At 30.3% G+C, this 12,048-nt stretch overlaps 1 protein-coding gene across 32 annotated transcripts in view; it reads left to right on the plus strand.

Moving 5' to 3' along the window:
- Window positions 1-12,048, plus strand: part of LOC134722107 (MORN repeat-containing protein 1-like) — a 40,988-nt gene that overhangs the window by 2,699 nt on the left and 26,241 nt on the right. For 7 of the 32 annotated variants that reach the window (XM_063585603.1, XM_063585602.1, XM_063585608.1 and 4 more), the window contains exon 1: window positions 10,228-10,551. The exons of 1 other annotated variant lie outside the window; for it this stretch is intronic. In XM_063585603.1, the coding sequence (XP_063441673.1) occupies window positions 10,356-10,551 (196 nt within the window). In that variant the 5' untranslated portion in view covers window positions 10,228-10,355. Of the gene's footprint in view, window positions 1-10,223; window positions 10,552-12,048 lie in introns of those variants that run through there. 24 more of the 32 variants (XM_063585595.1, XM_063585598.1, XM_063585612.1 and 21 more) reach the window with 7 other exon arrangements.

Below are 12,048 nucleotides of genomic sequence, written 5' to 3' on the forward strand. Positions count from 1 at the left end.
GCCCCATGTGCCTACGATAGTAGAGGGGCATTGTATTTTCTGGTCTGTGCCTCTATCCATATGTCCGTCTGTTTGTCCCTCTACAGGTTTAAGTTTTTGATCAAGGTAGTTTTTGATCAACTTGAAACTTAGTACACATGTTCCCCAGTATATGATCTTTCTAATTTTTATGCTGAATTAAAAGTTTTGACCCCAATTTCACGGTCCACTGACCATAGAAAATGATAGTGCGAAGTTCAGGTTAAAGTTTTGGTTAAAGTTTTTGGTCAAGATAGTTTTTGATGAAGTTGAAGTCATATCAACTTGAAACTTAGTACACATGTTCCCTATAGTATGATTGTTCTAATTTCAATTCCAAATTTAAGTTTTGACCCCAATTTCACAGTCCATTGAACATGGAAAATGATAGTGCGACTGGGGCATCCGTGCACTATGGTCACATTCTTGTTTCATAATAACTAACATGTGATTTTTGTAGAGCTTGCAACATGACAGATGGCTTTTTATATGTAATAGGCATGATAGGTGTTAAAAAGCTTTTAACTAATAAACTCAATTTTTATGTATTTTGTTTTTCTTCTGTTGACAAATTACCACAGCATATATATGACAGTATTACATGTGACATCTATTCTATAACATTCTGATGATATTTGATGCATCTAGAAGTCACAACAATTAGAATATGGAGATCTTTTTCAAATTCTCTTCAAATGACAATTTTACAAAGAGCCAGATAAAACCCTTGGCATTTGACCAGAGATTGTAACAGCATACAACAATCTCTTTTGTTCTGTGAAACCTTTTTCTTGTTCATTTTGAAGGCAGATCTGTGATATCAAGAAATGGCTGTAAAAATGTACATGTACATGCTATAAACAAACTGTCAATAACCATGCAGGGAAAATAAACACCACTGTAGAAGCAGAAATTTTCGTGGAGGATTTAATTTCTTTAATTTTGTGGAAAGAATATATCCACAAAATAAAAAAAAACACGAAAATTTAACATTTATAATAATATCACTTCCATTTAATGGAATCCATGAAATTAAATCCCCATGAAATCTTATTAAGACACAAAAAATGAAAAGTTAACCCCACAAAAACTAGGGGTTCTACAGTATATAGCTAGCATTAGATTAATTGTTGTGATTTCAGGACATCCTGTTGTTATTTTTGCAAAAAATAGAAACCTTGTATTTTTTTTTTGCATTTATTGCAAATCGTTGAGTCTTTGTGGGATTAATATCAATTTTTTTTACCGTATTAATAGATTTGAAACATGAGTCTTGTTTCATTAAAAAGATGTTCTTTTATTTTTTATGTTTTTCAATGTTTGTTAAAGTACAAAACCTTTTGGACATAGGTCTATGAAACCTTCTTAGAAGTCATCATTGAAATAATTGAAGTAACTGTTATTTACATACATTTAAAATCCTAGCAAAAAGAATAGGACATTTTATGATTAGTTTAGAACACAGACATTTGCCCAAAACAATTTTATTTGTCAGTAATAAGATAAACATAAAATGACTCATTTGTAAATATTTTTTTGTGGCTTGTTCTCTTTATTATTTGTAAGCATCAGTCTTTTTATTCATTGTGTGGTATTTTCAGAATTTTTGGTGAATTCACCATTTAAATGAATATACTGTCTTTTCTTGACTGTATTGTTGTTTGGATGTGTGAATTCAGGTCTACTCAAGATGATCCTGTCTGCCAAGCAAATTGGCCACTATTGCTAAAAGTGAAACATAGGGGTCATAGGGGTGAAATGAAAATATTGTTAATTTTCTATAGAATCTAAATAATAAATAATTTACCTTCTGGTCATATTGACCACACCTGTCCAACATCTAGAATACATGTGCTTATACAAGTTATTCCCCTTTAATGATGTTCTTTATCTTCTTTTTTTTTTAATTTCTGCTATCATCCTACTCTTAGTAAATTTAAGAGACTATAAATATACGGGCAAAAATGACCAGCAAGAATAGATCTACAAATTTAATGAGTTAACTGTCTACAGGAGTTAATGTTCTTAAACGATGAATATTTCCTATGGCTTTTTTCTACAAATTAGACTGGAAATAGACTCTTTGAAGGTGTAATTAACAGTAAAAGAGGCTTTGTATGGGGTTTAGTTTGGCTGAAACTGTAATCATCTGAAAGAATAAGCAGGATAAAATGTACAAATAAGTAAAAATGGTTGAAATTGTCAGTGGTCCATTAATAAAGTAGTTTTTGCCCTTGATTTTTTTTTAACCCAGTTTTGTATTCACACAGTATAGAAACTGTTGTAGATAGAAAAAAACTGATAATACATGTAGCAAACAAAAATTATCAGCAGGATAAGATGTACAAAAAAGTCAATATACTCCAAATCAACATGTGAGTCCTTATAGGAGTTATTGCCCTTGAAAGACAATTTTACCCTTTTTTTATAGAGAAAATAAAAAGCTAAATTTTTACTGCACACCATACCAGATCTCTATTTTTTTTCAAACTGAGGAAATATTCACTTGTCACCTTAATGGAGATGTCGCTCCTGAAAGACTTATGTTACCCATTCTAGTGTTTTTTTGCAGAACCTATATATATATACACAAATAGATAAAAATAAATTGGAGTCAAATTGAAAAGATTAACAAATAAAACAACATAGCTGAAATTATCATTGAATTCTTTATAGAAGTTATTGCCCTTCAAATACTTTTTTGTCTTGCCTTGACAGAGTCAAAAAGTGAGACATAGGTATGCTGTTTCCTGCAGCGTCGGCATTTCAATAGATTATTTGGCCTAGTTCCCTTAGTCACAGTCAATTGACTTCTTAAATTTGGTGTAGTTTTCATGTTTTAGTTTGTGATTTGGTCAGTTCAAAAGGGAACTGTGAGTGGTAAGCCAATGAAAATTGATATTCAGTTGTTAGGCAATAGCACATCTCAATTTTATGGAGAATATTTGGCCCCAATCCTTCAGTCATTGTCTATGGAATCTTTTGCTTAGTTAACATGTATTAGTTTGTGGTAAGATAAGTTAAAGATGAAATTACAAGAAGGCGAGATATATCTCTATTATAACAGTTTATTTATGAATTTTTTATCCCTTTTTATGTTTTTGCAAACTTTAGTAGATAGATAATAATCTGCAAACACAAAAAAAGTTCAGCGTTGCAAGATTTACTAATATTTAAAGTGAACATGATCAATATCATCAGTATATAATTTTTATAGGAATTAAGACCCCTGAAAGACTATTTTCTCCTTGGGGCATTTAGTTATACAAAATATACTGTAAATTCAGAAATTATTGCAAAGTTTTTGTTATTGTGAAAAATGAGACAGAGTTGTTAACACAATAATTTAAATTTGCATTTGAAATTTTGTATATGAATTAAACAGGATTTTTCTCAAAATTGTAAAAATGAAAATCACATTTAAGTCTAAAATGATGAAATCACAATTATAATAAATGCACGCAATAATTTTTGAATTTACAGTAGTATTATAAGTTTTATTGATATATCTCATGTTGTACATCCATTGTCATGCACAACTACACACAATACTGTCACACTGTTGATGTATATTAAAAAAAAATACAAATGGAAGTAAAAATAGTTTGGTTTTTGTCGAATTCGCTAATACTCAAATGTGATGAATATATTCAATTCAGTCTCTGTTGAAGAACCTTTATTCATGGGTGCAAAGAATCAAAACTATGATTAAGGCTTTCATAGGTAAAAACATTGTAATTCTGAAATTTCCAAAGGGCCACATATTTATTTATACGGGAATCTAAGAGTGTTTACTCTTATTGGGTAGCTATATATATATATATATATAGTTATTTATAAACATAAACATTGTTTGACCATTCTTTTAAGTACCTACCAAAAATTGAAATAGCTTTCACACTGAGTTTGCCTTTATCCTCATTGTTATTTACTTTATTAATCAAATCACTTCTGCCAAATATCTGTATGCTGGAAAAATTCCATTTATTGTAGTTTGTATTCTAGTAAATTTGCTGATAATTTTACAGTATCTACGATGATTCAGTTATTTTCTATGGTTTATATTCCTGTTTGACAAAACTTTAAGAGTTCCAATGATATTTACCGGTATTATCATTGTTTTGTCATTTATTCCTGTCTATACAACTGAAGACCATGAAACTTAAATACATGGTTTGCCTCTATTCACTAAATCTTCAAAAATTAATATCCCAGGAATAATAACAATTTTCTAGTATATTGGGACAAATGTAATGCTGCACGGTAGTCCATAGTCTAATGTTAAACTAGTGGTGTAGGTGCATGCTTTCTCAGGACATATATACTGAGTGCATATGATATGGCACATTTATTGGAGAAAAGGATTACTTCCAGTAGATTTATTATTAGCAAAGAGAACAATAGGTTTAAATCTTTGATACTAGCTTGTTGCTTGAAATAATTATGTTTAAAAATCTTATCAATAATTCTTTTATCCATAACGTATGTAGTTGGTATCCAAGACTTACTATTGGTCATGATGACCCAAGTTCTTTTAAGTTAAGACATAACATATGTGTTTGGTATCCAAGACTTACTATTGGTCATGATGACCCAAGTTCTTTTAAGTTAAGACATAACATATGTGTTTGGTATCCAAGACTTACTATTGGTCATGATGACCCAAGTTCTTTTAAGTTAAGACATAACATATGTGTTTGGTATCCAAGACTTACTATTGGTCATGATGACCCAAGTTCTTTTAAGTTAAGACATAACATATGTGTTTGGTATCCAAGACTTACTATTGGTCATGATGACCGAAGTTCTTTTAAGGTTAAGACATATTATATGTGTTTGGTATCCAAGACTTACTATTGGTCATGATGACCCAAGTTCTTTTAAGTTAAGACATAATATATGTGTTTGGTATCCAAGACTTACTATTGGTCATGATGACCCAAGTTCTTTTAAGTTAAGACATAATATATGTGTTTGGTATCCAAGACTTACTATTGGTCATGATGACCCAAGTTCTTTTAAGTTAAGACATAATATATGTGTTTGGTATCCAAGACTTACTATTGGTCATGATGACCCAAGTTCTTTTAAGTTAAGACATAATATATGTGTTTGGTATCCAAGACTTACTATTGGTCATGATGACCCAAGTTCTTTTAAGTTAAGACATAACATATGTGTTTGGTATCCAAGACTTACTATTGGTCATGATGACCCAAGTTCTTTTAAGTTAAGACATAATATATGTGTTTGGTATCCAAGACTTACTATTGGTCATGATGACCCAAGTTCTTTTAAGTTAAGACATAATATATGTGTTTGGTATCCAAGACTTACTATTGGTCATGATGACCCAAGTTCTTTTAAGTTAAGACATAACATATGTGTTTGGTATCCAAGACTTACTATTGGTCATGATGACCCAAGTTCTTTTAAGTTAAGACATAATATATGTGTTTGGTATCCAAGACTTACTATTGGTCATGATGACCCAAGTTCTTTTAAGTTAAGACATAATATATGTAGTTGGTATCCAAGACTTACTATTGGTCATGATGACCCAAGTTCTTTTAAGTTAAGACATAACATATGTGTTTGGTATCCAAGACTTACTATTGGTCATGATGACCCAAGTTCTTTTAAGTTAAGACATAACATATGTGTTTGGTATCCAAGACTTACTATTGGTCATGATGACCCAAGTTCTTTTAAGTTAAGACATAACATATGTGTTTGGTATCCAAGACTTACTATTGGTCATGATGACCCAAGTTCTTTTAAGTTAAGACATAACATATGTGTTTGGTATCCAAGACTTACTATTGGTCATGATGACCCAAGTTCTTTTAAGTTAAGACATAATATATGTAGTTGGTATCCAAGACTTACTATTGGTCATGATGACCCAAGTTCTTTTAAGTTAAGACATAATATATGTAGTTGGTATCCAAGACTTACTATTGGTCATGATGACCCAAGTTCTTTTAAGTTAAGACATAATATATGTGTTTGGTATCCAAGACTTACTATTGGTCATGATGACCCAAGTTCTTTTAAGTTAAGACATAATATATGTGTTTGGTATCCAAGACTTACTATTGGTCATGATGACCCAAGTTCTTTTAAGTTAAGACATAATATATGTGTTTGGTATCCAAGACTTACTATTGGTCATGATGACCCAAGTTCTTTTAAGTTAAGACATAATATATGTGTTTGGTATCCAAGACTTACTATTGGTCATGATGACCCAAGTTCTTTTAAGTTAAGACATAATATATGTGTTTGGTATCCAAGACTTACTATTGGTCATGATGACCCAAGTTCTTTTAAGTTAAGACATAACATATGTGTTTGGTATCCAAGACTTCCTATTGGTCATGATGACCGAAGTTCTTTTAAGTTAAGACATAACATATGTGTTTGGTATCCAAGACTTACTATTGGTCATGATGACCCAAGTTCTTTTAAGTTAAGACATAACATATGTGTTTGGTATCCAAGACTTACTATTGGTCATGATGACCCAAGTTCTTTTAAGTTAAGACATAACATATGTGTTTGGTATCCAAGACTTACTATTGGTCATGATGACCCAAGTTCTTTTAAGTTAAGACATAACATATGTGTTTGGTATCCAAGACTTACTATTGGTCATGATGACCCAAGTTCTTTTAAGTTAAGACATAACATATGTGTTTGGTATCCAAGACTTACTATTGGTCACGATGACCCAAGTTCTTTTAAGTTAAGACATAACATATGTGTTTGGTATCCAAGACTTACTATTGGTCATGATGACCCAAGTTCTTTTAAGTTAAGACATAATATATGTGTTTGGTATCCAAGACTTACTATTGGTCATGATGACCCAAGTTCTTTTAAGTTAAGACATAACATATGTGTTTGGTATCCAAGACTTACTATTGGTCATGATGACCAAGTTCTTTTAAGTTAAGACATAACATATGTGTTTGGTATCCAAGACTTACTATTGGTCATGATGACCCAAGTTCTTTTAAGTTAAGACATAACATATGTGTTTGGTATCCAAGACTTACTATTGGTCATGATGACCCAAGTTCTTTTAAGTTAAGACATAACATATGTGTTTGGTATCCTAGACTTACTATTGGTCATGATGACCCAAGTTCTTTTAAGTTAAGACATAACATATGTGTTTGGTATCCAAGACTTACTATTGTTCATGATGACCCAAGTTCTTTTAAGTTAAGACATAACATATGTGTTTGGTATCCAAGACTTACTATTGGTCATGATGACCCAAGTTCTTTTAAGTTAAGACATAACATATGTGTTTGGTATCCAAGACTTACTATTGGTCATGATGACCCAAGTTCTTTTAAGTTAAGACATAACATATGTGTTTGGTATCCAAGACTTACTATTGGTCATGATGACCCAAGTTCTTTTAAGTTAAGACATAATATATGTGTTTGGTATCCAAGACTTACTATTGGTCATGATGACCCAAGTTCTTTTAAGTTAAGACATAATATATGTGTTTGGTATCCAAGACTTACTATTGGTCATGATGACCCAAGTTCTTTTAAGTTAAGACATAACATATGTGTTTGGTATCCAAGACTTACTATTGGTCACGATGACCCAAGTTCTTTTAAGTTAAGACATAACATATGTGTTTGGTATCCAAGACTTACTATTGGTCATGATGACCCAAGTTCTTTTAAGTTAAGACATAATATATGTGTTTGGTATCCAAGACTTACTATTGGTCATGATGACCCAAGTTCTTTTAAGTTAAGACATAACATATGTGTTTGGTATCCAAGACTTACTATTGGTCATGATGACCCAAGTTCTTTTAAGTTAAGACATAACATATGTTTTTGGTATCCAAGACTTACTATTGGTCATGATGATCCAAGTTCTTTTAAGTTAAGACATAATATTATGGACAAGACTATGTCACTTGACAATCATAAATGACACTTTTTCCCATTTTACCTTTTTTGGCCTTGATATTGAAAGCTGTTATATACATGTTCCTTGTTAAAGATAAACAGAAAATTTAAAAGCAAAAAATGATTAGCATTACAGGATCCACAAATTTAAGTCGCATGACGACAATATTGATAGCTTTCTGATAGAGGTTAATGCCTTCTATTGATATTAAAACCCATTTTTATACTCTTGCTTCAAAAGGAGGGGTATTCTGGTTTGCACTTGTCCTTACTTTTCTCTCTATTTTTCCATCTGTTCCTCCCTCCATTTCATTAAATATAATTATGAACCAGAGCTTCCTGAAATTTGGATCTATAAAGCTTGATGTAAATAAGTTATATTGGTCTGGTGTGTTTTCATGTTTACCATTCATCAGTTACCTCCTGTTTACCAAATACTTATGTTCTCTTAATCACAATGGTTAGGTATATGATTCTTTTCAGGTTTTTAACAGGGTCCCATTTGGCTTTCATGAACTAAATTTTCTGCATGTTTTTCCATCTGTTCCTTTCTCTATCCCAGGAAATATGTGTCACACTTTCCTAAAGAATTATGAACCAGAGCTTCCTGAAATTAGGATGTAAGCTTGATGCAACTTCCTGTTTACCAAATACTTATGTTCTCTTAAACACAATGGCCAGGTATATGATTTTCTTCAGGTTTTTAGCAGGATACATCTGAACTTGGCTTTATAGTAATAATGCACCCATGCTGGTCCTGGAATTTAAATACATGTACATGTATATAACTATTCATCCAGTATTAGAATTGAATTTACTAAAAGCTTTTTGATAGGAATTTTTTATAAGAATGTTTAAAGACTCTTGATATAATGTCGTCAACTTTTTCTGTATTCACACTTTGTAAAATGTTTTTGTTCACCTGTTATTTTATAAAGAAAGTCAGATGACTTCATTATTTTAAAGATCAATATTTTACAATATAAGTATAAATCTTCATCTTATCCTGTCCTTCAAAAATGAGGAGAAAAGGCAATATTATTGACCTGAATCACAATAAGTCAATATCGTTGTTATGATTTAAATGGCAAAAATTGTAATGTAAGTACTGCAGTGTTTAATTACTCTGCGATAAGAGGAAAATCATTTGTAAACGGGACAAAAGTGTTAAAAAAGATTAAATGTCTTTCATATAGAAATGGGAATGATGACAAAGGTTAGCATAATTTAGTCAATATTATCATAATACCTGATTAAACTTTCAACATTTTGGAGGGTCATTAGGAGAAGGTTAACACATCAACATGTCAGTTAAATGATGGAGGTTCTAATATAAAGTCCTTTTTTAGACCCATACATTTTATAAAAAAACTTACATGTATATATTTAGTATTAACTTTGTGCTTGTTATTCAATTTTTATGACTCCTCCTAAAAATAATCTTGAAATGTTTTGAGTTATTTGTTAATTCGAATGATTTATTTTGGATTATAAAATTGAAAATGGAAATGGGGAATGTGTCAAAGAGACAACAACCCGACCAAAGAACAGACAACTGTAGAAGGTCAGCAACAGGTCTTCAATGTAGCGAGAAATTCCCGCATGCAGAGGCTTTGTCCCAATATACAACGAAAAATAATTCTTATAAATATATATATATATATATATATATACGAGTCTAACTTGAAAATATATCAAGATGTTTAAATTATTGAGATTGATACCTGGCATGTTTATTTCAATAAAAAAAAAAATTCTCTTCATTGGAAATATACTGAGTATTCCATCGAAAGATATTTTGATTAAAAAAAATTAAGTACTTTCAACATTGCTCAACAGACAACAAAACTTTTATTTTTTTGTCTTCAGTTTTAACAGTTTCATGAGTCTAAGACCCAAGAATATAAAAAAATATGAGGTTTTGGTAATATTAACAAAGAAGACTTTATGTAGATATTATGGAGCCCCATTACCTACTCTCATATCCTAGTTAAATCCTCATTTGATTACAAATATGGACTTTATTATATTTCATTATGTACCTGTGAACCATATATCATTTACTGCCAAAGAAATTAAATACTTTTTCAACACGAATATTAATATAAAATAAAAACTGTTATAGATAAAAGTACATTGGATATAGAACAGGACTAATATATATAATATTAAATTTTTAAATCAGTGCTTGTTGTATAGGACCTTATTAGATTTAATTTTGGATTATGAATTATGTTTTGAGGTAATCTTTTTTTCACTGCATTGAACAAGACTAAGCAGATCAATGTTAGGATATACATAGATATTAATATATTTTGTTTCCTTTGCGCCACAATGTCGTCTGTGGAGATATGTGCAATGGTTTAACGTTGGTTTTATATTAATTCCATAATGACATCAGTTCTAGCACTTTACCGTGATCATGATGCACTTATAAATATGTCATCTAATCAACAACCTACGCTTATAATACGCAGACTTAGTGTGGACGAATATGTCTTACCTAAAATTCATACCAAGAAAATTAAGAGAGTAAATTCTGAGAGGAAACCATTTAGTATTAATCCATTTCCCAAACTTGGGACAGGTAAGCAAAATTTAATTCTCTGCAAAACAAATCAAAATTGATGTTATTTTTTTAGGACTTATTTCTGTTTACAATGTTGATAACACTTGCTTAAATCATTGATCTTTGATTGTATTTTTTATGATTGAAACTGTTTTGGTTATGGTACATGTAGTTTTCCACAAACTTTTAGTCATATCAGCTTGAAACCTAGTGCTCATGTTGTTTTGAATGAGAACGTTATTTGGACCTTTGACCCTAATTTATAGGTTCCTTCAATATTGAAATGTGTAATGTGAGCAAGTCATGTCATAGCTGTCTTATAGACACAAATTCTTGCTCTTTGCATCTTCAAAGTTACATGACTATTTGATTTTTATGAAGAGATTGTATGTCAGACTACTTTACATCTACATCTACTTTAAAAGGAAGATTCTATATTGCACTGGCTGTAACAATCAAGATCGATCCATTCATCAGTTAAAATAGTAAATATATAAATATAGGTCAAAGTGACCTACTTTTTTATAAGCCTAGTCCCTAAGATGTACCCTTAAATTGTTAATAAAACATGATGATGTATTTTTTATTACCAATAATTTCATATGATTGTGTTTAATAAATTAATAATTTCCTAAGATTCTAATGCAAAATTTCAATATGTCATGATAAGAAACAAGATAAAAAATGAGCGATCCCCTTTTACAAATATTACATATATTATCAAACATGTCATAATTAGGTATTCATTTCTAAATAATTCCGGATTAAGAATTAAGTTTTACTTGTGAAATAGTTATGTATCACCTTTTAAAGATTGAATAACATGCTTAATTGTCAATTAAATAACAAAGAAATAGCACTTGTAAGCTAATCATGCATGTCCAATTGACACTAATATGTAGATGTGCTTATTTTTTTACATAGTTTGTTCTTTAATTTGCAGTGTTATTGAGAGAAACATTTCTATAAGGCACCATACCTCAATAAAAGAGGGACGAAAGATACCAAAGGGACAGTCAAACTCATAATCTTTAAATGAAATACAAGAATGACCCCTCCTTAAACTGAATTATTAGTAAATTAAAATATTTTTTGTCTGATTTTAAAAAAATGGTCTTATTATAATATTTGAAATAGCTCTCATCTCAATATACAAAATGTAGCCTTATTGTGCTAATTTGACTGAAAGAATTCACCAATGAATTAGTCAATCCTCTTCTCTTTCTGATTAGATATGTATTTTGATTGGTTAATAAGGTACTGTTATTGAAGGAAAAAAGGCTAATGAAACTTGATGCTGTCACTGTTTTGCATTAATAAAAGCATGACAAAAATTTCTGAATTTACAGAATGTATTAAAAAAAAGAAATGATTTGTTGTTTGAAAAAAAAAAGATGGATCTAAAAAGTAATGATGATTAAAAGGATACATATATGGCAGGGTTTTAATATATAACATTGACCTCATTTTCATAGATTATTGACAATATTAATTTTATGCTTGATCTAAAAGACT

The sequence above is a fragment of the Mytilus trossulus genome, chromosome 6 (genome assembly GCF_036588685.1).
Source record: "Mytilus trossulus isolate FHL-02 chromosome 6, PNRI_Mtr1.1.1.hap1, whole genome shotgun sequence".
Lineage (NCBI taxonomy): Eukaryota > Metazoa > Mollusca > Bivalvia > Mytilida > Mytilidae > Mytilus > Mytilus trossulus.